This window comes from Aulonocara stuartgranti (assembly GCF_965226115.1).
Source record: "Aulonocara stuartgranti genome assembly, chromosome: 23".
NCBI lineage: Eukaryota > Metazoa > Chordata > Actinopteri > Cichliformes > Cichlidae > Aulonocara > Aulonocara stuartgranti.
This window is the reverse complement of record NC_138958.1, coordinates 19,975,024-19,992,961: the sequence shown is the minus strand read 5'-3', so window position 1 is coordinate 19,992,961 and position 17,938 is coordinate 19,975,024. Positions and strand designations below refer to the sequence as shown.

At 42.0% G+C, this 17,938-nt stretch overlaps 1 protein-coding gene across 8 annotated transcripts in view; it reads right to left on the bottom strand.

Moving 5' to 3' along the window:
- Positions 1-17,938, bottom strand: part of LOC309700840 (uncharacterized protein) — a 61,126-nt gene that overhangs the window by 18,729 nt on the left and 24,459 nt on the right. For all 8 annotated transcript variants that reach the window (XR_014274781.1, XM_082524667.1, XM_082524670.1 and 5 more), the window contains 11 exons: positions 12,989-13,420; positions 11,407-11,847; positions 3,082-3,345; positions 2,711-2,965; positions 2,378-2,626; positions 1,984-2,241; positions 1,468-1,770; positions 1,098-1,367; positions 893-976; positions 684-746; positions 181-264 (listed from right to left, as the gene is read on the bottom strand). Coding sequence is in view for 7 of the 8 variants with exons in the window: in XM_082524667.1 (XP_082380793.1) it covers positions 181-264; positions 684-746; positions 893-976; positions 1,098-1,367; positions 1,468-1,770; positions 1,984-2,241; positions 2,378-2,626; positions 2,711-2,965; positions 3,082-3,345; positions 11,407-11,847; positions 12,989-13,420 (2,703 nt within the window). In the remaining variant the exon portion in view is untranslated. The remainder of the gene's footprint in view (positions 1-180; positions 265-683; positions 747-892; positions 977-1,097; positions 1,368-1,467; positions 1,771-1,983; positions 2,242-2,377; positions 2,627-2,710; positions 2,966-3,081; positions 3,346-11,406; positions 11,848-12,988; positions 13,421-17,938) is intronic.

Genomic DNA, 17,938 nt, shown 5'->3' with positions numbered 1-17,938 from the left:
GTAGGTCTTTGATCAACTCAGAATAAAAACTCTGACTTAAGTGCTTGAAAGCTCGTCTCAAGGTAAAGCAAATATGTTGTTGTTGTTATTATTTTGGGCATTCTACGTTCTGTGAATGATTCCTCTGAGAGTCTGAGGAGAAACTCCTTTACTGATGGTGACTGATTCATGTTGGCTCACCGCACACAGTCGATGGAGGGGTTGATGGAGAGCAGCTGCAGTAACACATCAGTCGAAGCATCAGTGATCTGATTGTGACTCAGACTGTAACACAAACACAACAAGTGGCTCTAATTGATTACTGCACATTAGCTGAAAGATACATAAAATCAATGAGGTAAACTCCCAGTAATGATACAACTGATATGTTTGTCACTGTGATAAAGCAAAACAAGACAATCCATTGTGTAAATGTCAGGATGACAGTCATAGAGACTCTGCAACACTTCAGAAAAAAAAGATAAAAAACTATATGAGCTTTGCTTTTATATAAACCACATTCTTAATTATGATATTAAAGAAAAATATCTAATTGTTATCAAACCTCTTTAACCTGATTTTACTATCTTACACTACTGACTAATATGATCACACATTATTGATGCTTTCGAGCCAATATTTTCATCTAATGATTATCAGAGGACTGTTAAAGAATTCCTCCCTAATGATGACAAGTGCTTCACCAGATCTCAAACTGCTTGTGTTCCTTGAAGGCTGCTCTGTGCACGATGTTGTTGCTGTAGAGTCTAGAAAGAGACCAAAGCAGAGAGAGCAGACGTCACTCATTCACTCAGAACAACATGAATCCATGTGAGCTCAGACTGTGAATGATTCCTCTGAGAGTCTGAGGAGAAACTCCTTCACTGATGGAGACTGATTCATGTTGCCTCACCGCACACAGTCGATGGAGGGGTTGATGGAGAGCAGCTGCAGTAACACATCAGTCGAAGCATCAGTGATCTGATTGTGACTCAGACTGTAACACAAACACAACAAGTGGCTCTAAGTGATCACTGCACATCATATTATTGTAGTGTGTGTGAACAGGCTGATGGTTATTGGTGCCTCCCAGAGAAGGATCAGTGTGTGACACTCACTCCAGGACTTGGACTTTGTGCAGATGTGTGATGAGAGGGAGCAGCAGCTGGTCAGTGAGCTGACAGTGACTGAGGTCCAGCTCTGTCAGCCCTTCACACGAGTCCAGCATCTGGACCAAAGCCCCACAGACCCTCTGATCCAGCGTGCTGTGACTGAGATCCAGCTCTCCACCCAGGGCTGCACACAGGGACACCGCCCGCCTCACTGTGTCCCTCTCACTGTTCACAGGAACCAGAGACAGCAGCTGGAGGAGGACAGTTTTACTGACTCTAAACAGGACAAACAGAGCAAAGAGAAACTGTCAGGATGCATCAACACCAGTGTGAACGAGCTTCTCACTGGTTTAGACTCTTCTGTGGTGTTTCCCACCTGAGGCGGACCCTGTGGAGGACAGGAAACAGCAGGTCCAGCACGCTGTCCTCCACCTCACAGTCTCGCAGGTCGAGCTGTGTGTCCCGGCTGCTGTGTGTCAGGATGGTGGAGACGGCCCTGCAGTCATCAGCAGTCAGACTCAGAGGCTCAGGCTGATCCTCCTCTGGTAGCTCCACACAGGAGGAGCAGGACAGATCCAAGCTGTGCTGCAGAGTCCTCAGCAGGCCTGACGCTGCCTCCTGCTGGACGTCACAGGCAGCACAGCAGTGGATGAACCTGAGCAGCTGATTCCTGTCAACACTGCAAGGAAAAAACAAATGCAGAAGTACCGAATGTTAAAGAGTGTGTTGTAGATGATTTTAATCGGTGTAATTGGGCTTGTTTATTTCTCTTTCAGTTTACTGTTGGACAATCTGATCAGCAGGTAATTAGTACAAAGCCAAAATGTTGACCTTTTGTAGGAAGATTAACCTATGTGTTCATATTACATGAAATTTACCACAAATATCTGACCTGAGATGAGAAACTTTGTCCAGCATGAAGAGGATGGACTCTGCTCCCTCTGCTGGTATGGAGGTCCACAGGAGGTTCAGTTTGACTCTGTCTCCGTGTTTGAGGATGAAGATCAGAGCAGCACAGTCCACTGAGTCCAGCTCTCTGCAGCTCAGGTTGATCACATGACCAAGTGACCTCAGTAAACTGGGTACAGCGTGACTGTCATGAGCTCTGTAGAGCTCTCTGATGGAGCTCATCACAAAGCTGGGACTGGGCCTGAAAACAAACAGTTTATTTCCAACTTTGTTTAAAGGATCCATAAACTGCTGATTAAAGATGAGACAGCATTTCAAATCCTCCTGATTAAACAGCAGAAACTGTGTTTGGTAAAAGATCAAACTACATTCAGCACCTTTTAAACACAATCCTGTCCAGAAAGGGAAGCAGACGTGTGGTTTCCTCCTGTAAGAAGAGGTTCTTCCTCAGGTTCACAGTGATGGTCTGAGCTGACGCCTGCTGCAGCAGATAGTGAAGAAGCTCCCAGTTCAGACAGCAGGAGGTCAGGTCTCCACCAACCTTACTGAAGAAGGACAACGTCAAGTCCTTGTCCTGGATTTCATGGAGGAGACACAGAAGCTGCTGGAAGCTCTCTTCACTCAGTCTGCAGAGACCATAAATATAAAATTAGCTTTAAAGTAAAAATGTACATTTTATTTGGCCTGTGATGTTCAGGAAAGACATTTACTTGACTGTTAGAGGACCATCATGGAGCAGCAGAGTAATCAGACCCTGAGCAGGGATGCAGCTCTCAGTCAGGTCCAACCGTCCGACTGTCCAGTATCTCAGCAGGGAAGCCAAACTACTGACAGCCCTCAACAATACTCTCTGTGATGGTCGGGCTTTCTTAGGCACAAGAGAAAGCTCTTCCACAGCCAGCGGACAGACCACTCTGCCTCTTCTTACCCACTGAAACAGGAGCAAGGACATGTCGATGGAAAGCCTGAAGATCAAAGAGACAAAAGAGCAGAAATGATGAACACCAAGAACCAAAGATTCAAAGTGGACAGCAGATAAATGGTGTTAGAAGAACAAGAGAGTCATGATTTCACTTCCTGCCTCAGACTGTGTAGTTGTGTTGTGTGTCTAAAGAGGAGAGCGGCTCCTCTGGCAGACATCTTGCTGGGTGTGAGGATGAGATCCACTTTAGAGCCACACAGTTTGAGAACTCTCCCCACAGACCAGCAGCTTTTCCTGTTTAACTCTCCTGTTAACAGCAGCTGGAACCCCAGGAGCTGCAGCAGAGACTCCAGCTGCTGGGCCTCCTCTCTGGATCTTACAGACATGGATGTACACACACTCTGGAAGAAGTCTGGATCACAGCTGAAACACAGTGGAGATGAAATGAGAAAATATAGGATGAGCTACATTGTTAAAAACCATATTATGTACTAATATGATATTGAAAACAGAACTTTTAATGTAATAATTTGGTAATTTCTAGATTATTGCCGTGCAATTACAAAAGTAATAACCAGTTAATTTACAGTACTATCATATCAAAATTCTGCTATAACCATCCATCCATCTATCCATCTATCTATATAAACATCTGTGCTGAGTATGGAGTGGAAGTCCTGAGGTCAAAATGGGAGACACCCCCTAGGATGGTCGAAAATGACCATGTGAGGGTGAAGCTAACGGTGGTCCCAGTGGTAATTGGAGCACCCAGTCAGTGACCCCCAAACTAAGCGAGTGGCTCCAACAGATCCCAGGATCAACATCCGAAGAGGGCAGTCCTAGGAACAGCAAAGATACTGCGCAGGAGCACAGGAGCTCTCAGACCTTTGGTAGACGACCTGAGCTTGAAGGATAAAGATTGTCCTGCAGGAGCGAGAGGGAATTATTTTTTTTTTCATGCATATTCTTCCAAAAATTCTGCAGTCCAGTTTTCAACAGATTAGGTGAGGGGGTCGGAGGTATGGTATACTATATATACTATATGGTATACTAATATCCCAACTATCCATCCCCAATACATTTTGTAGTGGTTTATTTCTAATAATAGGCATTTTTTCAATATGACAGCCCGTAATTTTTCAGTATGCAAGCAGGCAGCTTGGTGCTACTTGCTGCAGGAGGCTGGATCTTTGGATGTCTAGAGGTCAATCAGTGATGAAGGCGCAACAGGTGGGTGGTGTTGAAACCCCCACAACCCTGAAATGGACAAGCGGAAGAACATGGATAGCATCTTGTATGTCTGATTTCATTGTGAAGCACTTTGTGATTTTTATGTGAAATGTGCTATATAAATAAATTTTACTTACTTACTTATCCTTTTAACTACCCCACCAAGAAAAATGAAATGGAGTTTATGTTTGCATTTCTCATTGACTTGGGTGAGGAATAACCACAATCACTTATACTTTTTTCAATAGACTCTATAGTTTTTAAAATATTGATATCTACCAAATGGTTGAGATGTCTCTTAATAGTTTACGTATAAAATGTTATTCAAGTCACTGGATATAGTTTATTTCTAGTAGTATGTGACTGAACTTTGCTGGTAAAGGAAAATTGTGTATTGAATAACAAAATATTGCATTTAAAAAGTGATTCAGAACAAAAATACTCATATTTGTCCCTCTGATTAAATGCTAGTGCAAGATCTGGACCAAGCTGAAACTTGTGAAGAAGTTGTGACAAAAGAAATCAGGGAGGGTGGGAGCATCTTTTTCTCTTCACTGAAGGTAACATTAAAGATCATGGATTCCCCTTGATATAGCAGCAAGTCGTGGATGATACCAAATTAACTTGCTCGACAGAACAATTTAAAGCCCCACTTATCTTGTTTGTTGGCAATATAAACTGAAACTGAACTATAGGCGGAGAGCCCCAGCCCTTGCGCTTTTCTATGAGGCCATGAACTCAGAAACACTGTGCTTGTATGTGTATGGTATCAGAAGACACCGCTCATGAACAATGTCTGAGCAAACACACAAATTCCCTTAGTGGTCCCTTGGACCACTGTAAGCAACATTAAGATAAGATAAGATAACCTTTATTAGTCCCACACGTGGGAAATTTGTTTTGTCACAGCAGGAAGTGGACAGTGCAAAAGTTATGACGCAAAAATTAGAATACAATAAGAATAAATACAGTACACAACTGTACAGAATAGAATAAAATAATATACTATATACAGTAGAATAAAATAGAATAAAAATATACAATAAGATAAAAATAGAATACGAATGCTATATACAACTGAGTAAAAATACAACGATGCCAGAAAAGATTATTGCACTTAGTGTTATTGCACATGTGTGGATGTGTGTGTTTGTTCAGTTAAAGTTGTTGTGGAGTCTGACAGCAGTGGGGAGGAAAGACCTGCGAAATCTCTCCGTCCCACACCGTGGGTGCCGCAGTCTCCCACTGAAGGAGCTGCTCAGTGCTGTCACAGTCTGCTGCATGGGGTGGGAGACGTTGTCCAACAGGGATGACAGCTTAGCCGCCATTCTCCTGTCACTCACCACCTCCACTGGGTCCAGAGGGCATCCTAGAACAGAGCTGGCCCTTCGGATCACCCTGTTCAGTCTCTTCCTGTCCCCAGCAGAGATGCTGCCGCCCCAGCAGACCACACCATAAAAGATAGCAGAAGCCACCACAGAGTCATAGAAGGTCTTCAGGAGTGGGCCCTCCACCCCAAACGACCTGAGTCTCCGCAGCAGGTACAACTTGCTCTGCCCTTTCCTGTAGAGGGCGTCTGAGTTATGAGTCCAGTCCAGTCTGTTGTTCAGATGAACACCAAGGTACCTGTAGCCAGAGGTGTGGACTCGAGTCACATGACTTGGACTCGAGTCAGACTCGAGTCATTAATTTTATGACTTTAGACTTGACTTGAAAAAATGTTCTAAGACTTGTGACTTGACTTGGACTTTTACACCAATGACTTGGGACTTGAATTGGACTTGAACCGGTTTACTTGAAAAGACTTGATATTTTACCCCAAATATAAAATTTAACATGCATATTATATAGAGATTGAAAATGTGACGTCATTCACGGGTAGAACCGCAAAGGATTCTGGGAACTCGTGGCAAGCGGTACTAGCGCACGCAGGCTTTCAATTAAAATCAGTCACACAGCGATAAAAAGAAACACAAAAATGTCAAGAAGCTGTTGTATTATTAACTGCAATAGCCGGTCGCATGACAGCCACGGGAAGCCGACGGGTAAAGAGATCGGTTGTTATCGGATTACGTCGTGGAAGAGAAATTGTTCGAGCCATGTTTCCGAAGTAACGGGTGGCCTGGATTGCAGCCATTCAAAGATCAAATATAACGTCCCAGAACACTCCAGCTCACAGGTTAGTCTGCTCCAAGCATTTACACAAAGGTCAGTCTGCTGTTGTAGTTAATGCGTCATTTTTCTTAACATAATTGGTGATATAGGTTACAAGCAAGTTTGGCGCTGAACAGAAATTGTCGCGCTATGCTCCTTTGTTTATTGTGCATAAATAGTGAATTGTCCTGACACAATATTGCGTTTCGCTTCTGTTATTATGGTACATTGACAAGAACATATACTTTTATTCACAGGATAAAACAGGTTTTTTGTATCACTAATTGCCCAGTACGATTACAGCATACAGTCTTATTGTCACTGCTACATTTCTGTGATGCTACCAGAAATTATTTCCACTACTGATTAATTACCGTTGAGCTCAAAGGTCCTATTAATAAACGGTTAAGGAATGTGTATTTATGACAACAATTTGTGAGACTGGTAAACTTATGATACGTACGATGGTCTTTCGTTCTACACGGTGCATTTCAAGGTCCTGTACCCATCCGTCGGTAAACTGTACCTGGGCTTGTTGCAGTGACCTGAAGTTACTAAACTTCATGAGTGTATGCACTCACTCCAAGAACCGTATAATTATAAATATGCATATAAATATGCTAAGATGAGATAGCTGACTTCATCTAACTAGCAAATGTTGTCCAGGCTACGTTGGTGATACAGTTTTTTTAATGTGTATGATATTTTTGTCATGCGATTTTAAAGCTGGTCCTACAACCGCATCCAAGAATAACATGCAGCTTATCTCAGAACCGTCGGTGAAAATTATTCTTGGAGCTAGGTTTAATTGAGCTGCATTTTAAAGAGGTGCAATTTCACAATTTGTGTATATTTTCTAAGTTCACTATTTTGTCATGTGTTGAGAAAAACACAGATTTTAAAATTACATGGTCTAATATTTACATTTAGCATAACTGCAACATTATTTTTTCGTTTGTTTTTTTAAAGACTCGAAAGGACTTGAAATTCAAAGTTTCAGACTTGTGACTTGACTCGGACTTTTACACCAGTGACTTGAGACTCGACTCTGACTTGCCTGACATTACTTGAGACTTGACTTGAGACTTGAGGATAAAGACTTGAGACTTACTTGAGACTTGCAAAACAATGACTTGGTCCCACCTCTGCCTGTAGCTGTCCACAGCCTCAATGTCCATACCCTGGATGTTCAGTGGTTGCAGTGGAGAATGCTTGTGCCTGCGGAAGTATACCACCAGCTCCTTGGTTTTACTGGCATTGATCTGGAGGTAGTTCAGCTGGCACCAGTCCACAAAGTCTTGGGTCAGACCTCTGTACTCCTTGTCGTCCCCATCAGTGATGAGGCCGACTATTGCAGAGTCATCAGAGAACTTCTGCAGGAAGCACTGGGTGGAATTGTGGGAGAAGTCTGCAGTGTAGATGGTGAAGAGGAACGGAACCAGAACCGTTCCCTGTGGGGCCCCCGTACTGCAGACGACCCTGTCCGACACACAGCCCTGAGTCCTCACATACTGTGGTCGGTCGGTGAGGTAGTCCAACATCCAGGTAGTGAGGTGATGGTCCACTCCAGAGTTCTCCAGCTTGTCCTTCAGAACCGAGGGAAGAATGGTGTTGAAGGCACTGGAGAAATCAAAGAACATGATTCTCACAGTGCTTCCAGCGGTCTCCAGGTGAGCGAGGGAACGATGTAGGAGGTGAATGACGGCATCATCCGCTCCAATGCCAGGCTGGTAGGCAAACTGAAGTGGGTCCAGTGATGAGCTTGTTAGGCAATTAGACATGTGCACTGTGGTCACGCCAGCATCGAATCCATGCAAGTAACATGGTTTATTAAAATAATCAAATTACAGCATTTACATTTATGTTAGACTACTTTTAATTAACTGTTTTAGCCCACTTAAAATGAAAATTAAAAAAAAAATCTTGTTCATGACCTGTGTAGTATGTTAACACTTTTGGAAGTAAAAATAACTTGAACTCTAATTTTGAAAATACAACTTTCTTTTCTTTTATAAAGCTCTGATTTGTATTATGAGTATGAGTCTGTGGTCTGGGAGGTAGTCCTGTAACTCTGTCTGCAAAATACAGTATATAATGACCAATGTTGGGCAATTAATTATATAGTTACTTCATCAAAAAACTGAGTTTTGCAAACAACAACGTTTTCTGCAGCTGTTTACCTAAAAATGCAGCCAAGGCTTTTTTTTTTAAATAAACATTTCAAACTATTTACAGAACAATCAGCTGTTCTGCATCAAAATAATTTCTGTCCACTATGAGATAAAGGAGAACAACAGCCTGATACCTGCAGGCCTGACAACAGGAGATGTATCACTCCTGTAACATTCAGCAGTCGCCTCATTGCTCTGACACACACAACGAAACTATTGACTACACTACACACTAACTACACAAGATTTGCGCTAAATGTTGCAAATCTCTCACATCTCAAAACCGGCGTCACTCCTAAAACTTCCCCCCTTCCTAAACAACTAAATGCCATGTTGCCATATTATTTTTTACTGGTGGACATGGTACATTTTTCCACCAACAGGAAAGGGTGGGGGTTTTTTTGGATTTGTTTTTGCTCACAGGCGGAGAGTGCTTTTGAGCGCTTTCCTTATAAAACGTGTTTTTACCGTTTCTTCAGTAAATATAAACAAAGATAGTATTCAGGAAGAAAACCAAACATTGCAGATATTTTTATCATAACTCTGGTTTTACGTGGCCTATCAACACAATTTAAAAACTGGTATAAAGTCCACACTTTTTCCGTCAATTGTTCCATCTGTCCTGCTCACATCTCCAGTAGTTGTACACGTTGTCACTAACATGGTTTAACTCCACATCAGCCACGCCACTTTACTAGCTAAAACACTGGTGTTGGCACATAAGGACGCTGTCATAGCCTGTCAACGACGTTGATTAGCTGCGTATATACGAATGTGAATCGCATTATTGGCTGGAGCAGCCAGTCACCAGTCACTTACTGACTCACACTGCAAGACAGAATGAATTGTAAACGTATTTACTTTGATTTCAATTGAGATTCGATTTTTTTTGTTCGCAATGCAGATTTTCTGTGCGCGGAGACCATGCCAGTGGTGCACGATTGCGCACGTGCGCAGCTTAGAGGGAACATTGCTCATGAATCAGTCACAGGAGCACATGGTCTTGAGCCATAGACTTGTTTAGTGTCCGTCTAGTAATTGTGAAACATTTAATTATAATTTTGACAATTTCCAATATTCATTTACAAGCTAGTGCCATTTAATTAAAAGGGAATTATTATTATTATTTTATTATCATAATTGATAATTATGATTTCCAGGTTTACTTTTTAATTTTAAATATTTACTAATGTTGACTCAGAAAGTTAAAAATTTATAAATAAATGAGTATTTATTAAGGAATTTATTGAGGAAATTCTTTCAGCATATTCTTGCTGTGCTAACACTTAATGTGATTAATTAACAGCAATGGATAAGGAAATGGGTCCAGTAGATTGATTCTATGGCAAATAATTAATTTTAATAACATTTACGTTAATGTTTGAATTAGCAAAATAAAGTGAAAACTCAACCATTTGGTTGAGAACTTTCTGAAGAAATTTTAAACATTTAAGTTCTTTTTTTTTCTGTCAAGTTAAATACTTCTGTTCACTAAGTCCTCTAACACTATCATATGTCAAAATTATTACTATTATTACTATTGCTAGGAACCAAAGTTTAATCCAAAACTTTGCAACTAAAATTTTTCTTTTGGTTTCTGACTTTCTGGTTGTTAGAGCAGAAAACAAACCAACCATTTACATCCAGAGTGCCATCAGGTGGATTTTTGTCAGCATTACAAACCATAACCACATGGGATAGATGAATCAATTACTTGGAGTACTTGGCAGTCTTCTTCTTATTATTATATATAGGGACTCTTGTTTCTGCCTTGTCACACTACTATTACCACTTTATTACACAGCTATATTTCCAGATTATTACTCACAGTTTTTTGGCTCCTATCATTCCATCCATCCATCCATTCACTTCCGCTTATCCTTTTCAGGGTCGCGGGGGGCGCTATCCCAGCTGTCATAGGGCAAGAGGCGGGGTACACCCTGGACAGGTCGCCAGTCTGTCGCAGGGCCAACACACAGGGACAGACAACCATTCGCACTCACATTCACTCGCACATTCACACCTAATGGCAATTTGGATTTTCCAATTAACCTATCCCCACAAGTTGCATGTCTTTGGACGGTGGGAGGAAGCCGGAGTACCCGGAGGGAACCCACGCAAACACGGGGAGAACATGCAAACTCCACACAGAAAGACCCCGACCTGATGGTGGAATTGAACTCAGGACCTTCTTGCTGTGCGGCAACAGTGCTAACCACCGTGCCACCGTGCTGCCTGCTCCTATCATTCAATTACATAAATTTCAACATAATATTGCTCAACTATAACCATTGTTGCTATTATGATATTACTTAAATATCAAGTGATCATTAATTTAGTACATGTATAATAATTACCACATCATAATGTTCTTCTGTTTGCCTTATTACCCTACGATTACCCCATTATTACCGAGCTGTAACAGAAAGTGTAAACAAAATTACCTATGCACCACCTTTTTCACCTGAGCTCAGACAATTAAGGCAGAAACTTTAGTAAACTCCTCTCTTCACTTTCTTCTTTACATCACTTTCTTGAATTTAACATCTAAATCAATTCATTCTACACTCATCAAATCTAAATCAAATCTAACCTTGTTTATTTTATAAACTGTTGTCCTGTTTCAGCATTAAAATTCATCTGAGATTTATAGAAAATATGAAACTTCATAGCAACAAACAGCTGAACAAGTCAGTGAAACACAGTGGTGTACTGAGCACGTTTCCCTCTGAAATATGACAGAGTCTGAATACATTTACAATATGATCCATGTAGATAAAGTCACAAATATGATGCTGATGACAAACAAATAGCACAAGACAAAATCATCACTTTACCATTTATGGAGCTTCAAATATTTCCATCACTTCTTTTCACAGCACATCTTTTCTTACAGATATTTGACTCATGTGAAGAAAATTTCATTTACCTGAGCTGTGAGATATAAGGCAGACACTGCAGGAAACTCCTCACTTCACTCTCTTCATGTGAGCAGCCTGTCAGCTTCACTTGTTTCTTCTCTGGTTGGAGTTTCAGCACTTCCAGGAGGATGGAGGTCTTTCTCTCTGAGAGGTTTATGGACCAGACTGCAGGAGCTGACTGGAAAACTGACTGTAATGATGGAAGGACACTCAAGCCTGTTTTAGTCTCATAGTCCTTCATATGGGAGCACATATCCAGCAGGAAGTCAGACTGATATTTCTTCAGATCATCATCCATGTCAGCGTTAGTAAAAGGGAAATTTTGATATGTGCACACTGATGATAACAGCTCCAGTATCTTCTCTCCTGTCCGCTGTTCTCTCTCTGCTGCTGCACAGAACAGATTCACAAAGAACCTGATTTCTTCATCTGGATCCTCAAAATCAACACTGGAACAATCAGAAGGAAACATTTAGTGATGATTTGATGTGAGCTGCATAAAAACAACCACACACTACTGATGGACTCCATCTTTCCTTCCTGTACATAATGAAGCTCCATGTTAAACACATCTTCCATCAGAGCAGCTGAACACTGTTTTACACTCTTACAACACAAACACTCATCCTGCTCTAACACATCTGCTACATCTGCAGGTGGACACACAAAGTGATGAAGACTCTCTGCTGTCTGAAATCTTCATCTGCTGCTCACTATAGAGCTGCTACCATCATCATCATCATCATGCTCAGTAAAGTTCAACAAAGTCAGGAGATAAAGTGCAGCTTCATGTAACTCGTTCATTTACTGAGTTACTCACTGAAGGACTCATTGAGTTTGCTTTCATGTTGTTTCCATGGCGATGATTGATTCAGGTTTCTGGCTGTATCACTGCAGCATAGAGATGGTTCACAGCTGCTTTGATTTTGAAGCTGCTCTCATTTTCAAAAAGCCACAAACAGTTTGAACTTTGACTTTAAACATTTGATGTCACGTTGTCGTTGTTTTAAGAGCAGCTTTAAACAGGACTGACTTGTCAACACTGAGCTACGTTCTTCTTCTTCTTCACATCATTTCATGATTCTGCTGCAGGTCAAACATGCAAGTTTCCATCAAACATGTGTGCACTCCAACACTCTCCTCTCTGCTGCATGAGCTCAGTCACATGCTCACCTTCATTCACACAACTTACATCAGCTTATTGAATTTAACATGAAATCAATTCATTTCTTCACCTATCAAATCTAAATCAAATTCAACCTTTCTGATGAGAAACTTCTTTACTTTAGATCCTGTTTCATCTGAGATTTATAGAAAATATGAAACTTCACAGCAACAAACAGCTGAACAGGTCAGTGAAACACAGTGGTGTACTGAGCACGTTTCCCTCTGAAATATGACAGAGTCTGAATACATTTACAATATGATCCATGTAGATAAAGTCACAAATATGATGCTGATGACAAACAAATAGCACAAGACAAAATCACCACTTTACAATTTATGGAGCTTCAAATATTTCCATCACTTCTTTTCACAGCACATCTTTTCTTACAGATATTTGACTCATGTGAAGAAAATTTCATTTACCTGAGCTGTGAGATATAAGGCAGACACTGCAGGAAACTCCTCACTTCACTCTCTTCATGTGAGCAGCCTGTCAGCTCCACTTGTTTCTTCTCTGGTTGGAGTTTCAGCACTTCCAGGAGGATGGAGGTCTTTCTCTCTGAGAGGTTTATGGACCAGACTGCAGGAGCTGAAAAAACTGACTGTAATGATGGAAGGACACTCAAGCCTGTTTTAGTCTCATAGTCCTTCATATGGGAGCACATATCCAGCAGGAAGTCACACTGATATTTCTCCAAATCATCATCAATGGCAACAAAAGGGAATGTATCAAATCTGCACACTGATGATAACAGCTCCAGTATCTTCTCTCCTGTCTGCTGTTCTCTCTCTGCTGCTGCACAGAACAGGTTCACAAAGAACCTGATTTCTTCATCTGGATCCTCAAAATCAACACTGGAACAATAAGAAGGAAACATTTAGTGATGATTTGATGTGAGCTGCATAAAAACAAACAAACACTACTGATGGACTCCATCTTGTCCTTCCTGTACATAATGAAGCTCCATGTTAAACACATCTTCCATCAGAGCAGCTGAACACTGTTTTACACTCTTACAACACAAACACTCATCCTGCTCTAACACATCTGCTACATCTGCAGGTGGACACACTGCTGAAGGGGCAGCTGCCGCTTGTTGGCATAATAAGGTCTCTCCCTTTTTAGTGACGCCGGGAACTGGTGAAAGGGGAAGAATCGGCAAGACAGCTGGCTTATCGACAGGAGACTAGCACCAAACCAAAAGAAATACTGCGAAAACACAATAGAAAAAACATAACCTGAACAGTGTGTCTGGTCCGAGTGATGTGTGGGATCACAAACCCATCTCTCTGGGATAATTACATTAATAAACTCTTTTTCAAGAGTTTCAGATTATTTAATTAACTGGTTAAAATCTACTGATCTTCTGATTAATTCCCATTGCAATCTGGAAATATTAAAAATTTAGGTATTAATATCTCTCCTAAACTTGCAGATTTAACTAAATTAAACCACATCCCACTTTTAAATAAAATAAAATGCAATCTGGAGAGATGGAAATCTCTACTCATGTCACTCATTGGAGACTCATTATAACTCCATGGAGGGGCAAATGTAATATGACAAGACTCTGGATTGAATAATGGCTCGATTTCTGATTGGCAGGGCATCCGAGGGGATGTGCGACGCTGGTGTGCATCCTGCCTAGAGTGTGAGCTGGTTAACCAACCAGCCATTCCAAAAGCTCCTTTGACCATTCAGGGAGTTCCTGTTTGAGCACATTAGCATGGACCTCATTGGGCCATTTCACCGAAGTACACACAGATATTACTTTGTATTAGTTCTGGTGGATTATGCAACACAATATCCCGAAGCGGTGCCATTGAGTACCATTTCTGCAAAGAGAGTAGCACAGGTACAATTTCAGGCCATCTCACGTGTCAGTATGCTGAAAGAGATACTGATTGACCAGAGCATGTCTTTCATGTCTTGCGCACTAAAAAAAGCTGTACAGCTTACTAGATATTAAATCAGTTTGTGCCAGCATTTACCACCCGCAGACTGATGGGCTGGTGGAGTGCCTGAATAAGGGTTTGAAATCCATGATTCATAAGTTCATTGACGAGAATGAATGCAATTGCTTATTAGACCCTCTGTTGTTTGCAGTGCAAGAGATTCCCGAGGCCTCCACAGGAATTTCTCCCTTTGAGTTACTGTTCGACAGAAAGCCATGGGGGATGTTGGACCTGATTAAAGAAAACTGGGAGGAAGGTCCAAACTCAGCGAAAAATTAGATTCAGTATGTCCTGTACTTGAAAGCAAAGCTGCAGATATTATCACAGGAGAATTAGCTCCAGGGTCACGAACATCAGCAGTCCCTTAGTTTGGCAGGGCTAGACTCAACACATACAGGGAGTGCAGAATTATTAGGCAAGTTGTATTTTTGAGGAATAATTTTATTATTGAACAACAACCATGTTCTCAATGAACCCAAAAAACTCATTAATATCAAAGCTGAATGTTTTTGGAAGTAGTTTTTAGTTTGTTTTTAGTTTTAGCTATTTTAGGGGGATATCTGTGTGTGCAGGTGACTATTACTGTGCATAATTCTTAGGCAACTTAAAAAACAAATATATACCCATTTCAATAATTTATTTTTACCAGTGAAACCAATATAACATCTCCACATTCACAAATATACATTTCTGACATTCAAAAACAAAACAAAAACAAATCAGCGACCAATATAGCCACCTTTCTTTGCAAGGACACTCAAAAGCCTGCCATCCATGGATTCTGTCAGTGTTTTGATCTGTTCACCATCAACATTGCGTGCAGCAGCAACCACAGCCTCCCAGACACTGTTCAGAGAGGTGTACTGTTTTCACTCCTTGTAAATCTCACGTTTGATGATGGACCACAGGTTCTCAATGGGGTTCAGATCAGGTGAACAAGGTGGCCATGTCATTAGTTTTTCTTCTTTTATACCCTTTCTTGCCAGCCACGCTGTGGAGTACTTGGACGCGTGTGATGGAGCATTGTCCTGCATGAAAATCATGTTTTTCTTGAAGGATGCAGACTTCTTCCTGTACCACTGCTTGAAGAAGGTGTCTTCCAGAAACTGGCAGTAGGACTGGGAGTTGAGCTTGACTCCATCCTCAACCCGAAAAGGCCCCACAAGCTCATCTTTGATGATACCAGCCCAAACCAGTACTCCACCTCCACCTTGCTGGCGTCTGAGTCGGACTGGAGCTCTCTGCCCTTTACCAATCCAGCCACGGGCCCATCCATCTGGCCCATCAAGACTCACTCTCATTTCATCAGTCCATAAAACCTTAGAAAAACCAGTCTTGAGATGTTTCTTGGCCCAGTCTTGACGTTTCAGCTTGTGTGTCTTGTTCAGTGGTGGTCGTCTTTCAGCCTTTCTTACCTTGTCCATGTCTCTGAGTATTGCACACCTTGTGCTTTTGGGCACTCCAGTGATGTTGCAGCTCTGAAATATGGCCAAACTGGTTCTCAAGTGGCATCTTGGCAGCTGCACACTTGACATTTCTCAGTTCATGAGCAGTTATTTTGCGCCTTGGTTTTTCCACCCGCTTCTTGCGACCCTGTTGACTATTTTGAATGAAACGCTTGATTGTTCGATGATCACGCTTCAGAAGCTTTGCAATTTTGAGACTGCTGCATCCCTCTGCGAGATATCTCACTATTTTTGACTTTTCTGAGCCTGTCAAGTCCTTCTTTTGACCCATTTTGCCAAAGGGAATGAAGTTGCCTAATAATTATGCACACCTGATATAGGGTGTTGATGTCATTAGACCACACCCCTTCTCATTACAGAGATGCACATCACCTAATATGCTTAATTGGTAGTAGGCTTTCGAGTCTATACAGCTTGGAGTAAGACAACATGCATGAAGAGGATGATGTGGACAAAATACTCATTTGCCTAATAATTCTGCACTCCCTGTATGCAAAACGCAAGGGTGGCGGGGCTAAACTCAGGCAATTTTCATTGGGAGACAAAGTGCTTGTATTACTCCCTTCTTAAAGTTCAAAGTTACTAACCAAGTGGCAAGGACCCTTGGTGGTCATATTGTCATGGTCCTGGGTCTTTGACCCAGTGTTTTGAGTTTATTGTTATTATTTTCCAGTTTCTGCTGTTTTGTATTTGTTCTTAGGGTTTGAGTTGTGTGTTTAGTGTTTCTATCATCCCTACGTGTGTCCTTCCTCTGTGTCCTGTTCGTGTCCCCGAGTTGGTATTGTGAAACAGTCTGTGAGTTTCTTGTTTTACTTTGTAAGTTTGTGTCTCATTATGCCCATTAGTTCCAGCTGTGTCCCCTCCTGTCTGCCATTTCCTAATTACCTGGTGTGTGTATTTATACTGCGTGTCTGCCTGTGCTCCTTGTCGCGTCGTCTGTGTTTCTCTGTGAATCTTCTGTGTATTTAGCATTATTCCGTGCTTCACTGTCTCTCTGCTCCTTGCCCCGTGTCCTCCTTTTGTGTTAGTTTTCCCATTTTAGGTTTATGTTCGGTTCTGCCCACACCTTGGTTATTGTTCACTGTAAATAAAACTCACTTGCACCTCCGCCACTGTCTGCTATTTGGATCCTCCTCCTCACCTCCACACTACTGCTGCCCCAGTCATGACAGTACGACGTGACCAGCATGGATCCAGCAGACTCACGTTTAGTGTCAGTGGGGAAGTATCTCACGCTGTTGTGGAATTACTATGGGAGGATAATCCACACTGCCGACCCCTACAACAGGCAGCTGGAGCTAGTTTTCTTTGATCATTTCTTGTTGTCCACTGCCTCCACTGTCACTTTCCTGGACATTAATGGACTAAAACGCATAATAACAGCTCTGAGAGCGAGGCTGAACTATGAACTATTTGGCATGGGCGGTCCTGGGAAGGAAGATTCAGCTGCCCTTCTGGAAACCCTCGCTGCTTGGTGTTCTCGGCGCCAGCAGCATTTTTCACCAAGGTTTGTGGCCAAATCTCTCAATCCACTTTTAAAGAAGAAATGCTACCCTTGCCATCATCACCCTACCACACTTCCTCTCACACCTGTGGTATTGACGGGAGCGGTGGCCATTTCCACACCGCAGCAGGAGCAGCCGCAAAAGCGTTCTACCTCCTTTCTTTCAGGCACCCCTGCTTCCTCTTCCACAAGGAAGCAACAATCGCACCGCCGGCGCATCACCCCGAAACCGGAGTTTGGCACTTCAGTGCGCCCGGCTGTGGTGAGTGTACAGGACACTGATAGTGTTATTTCTGACTTTGGGACTTTGTACTCTGGGGCTGAGTGTTTCGTGACAGGGGATAGTACTCCCAGTGATTTCCCCACTTCACCTGCTGCACGTCTGTCAGTGCAATCTGTTCAGCCATCAGTTCAGTTAGCTGCTCAGCAGCCATTAGCTCAGTCAAC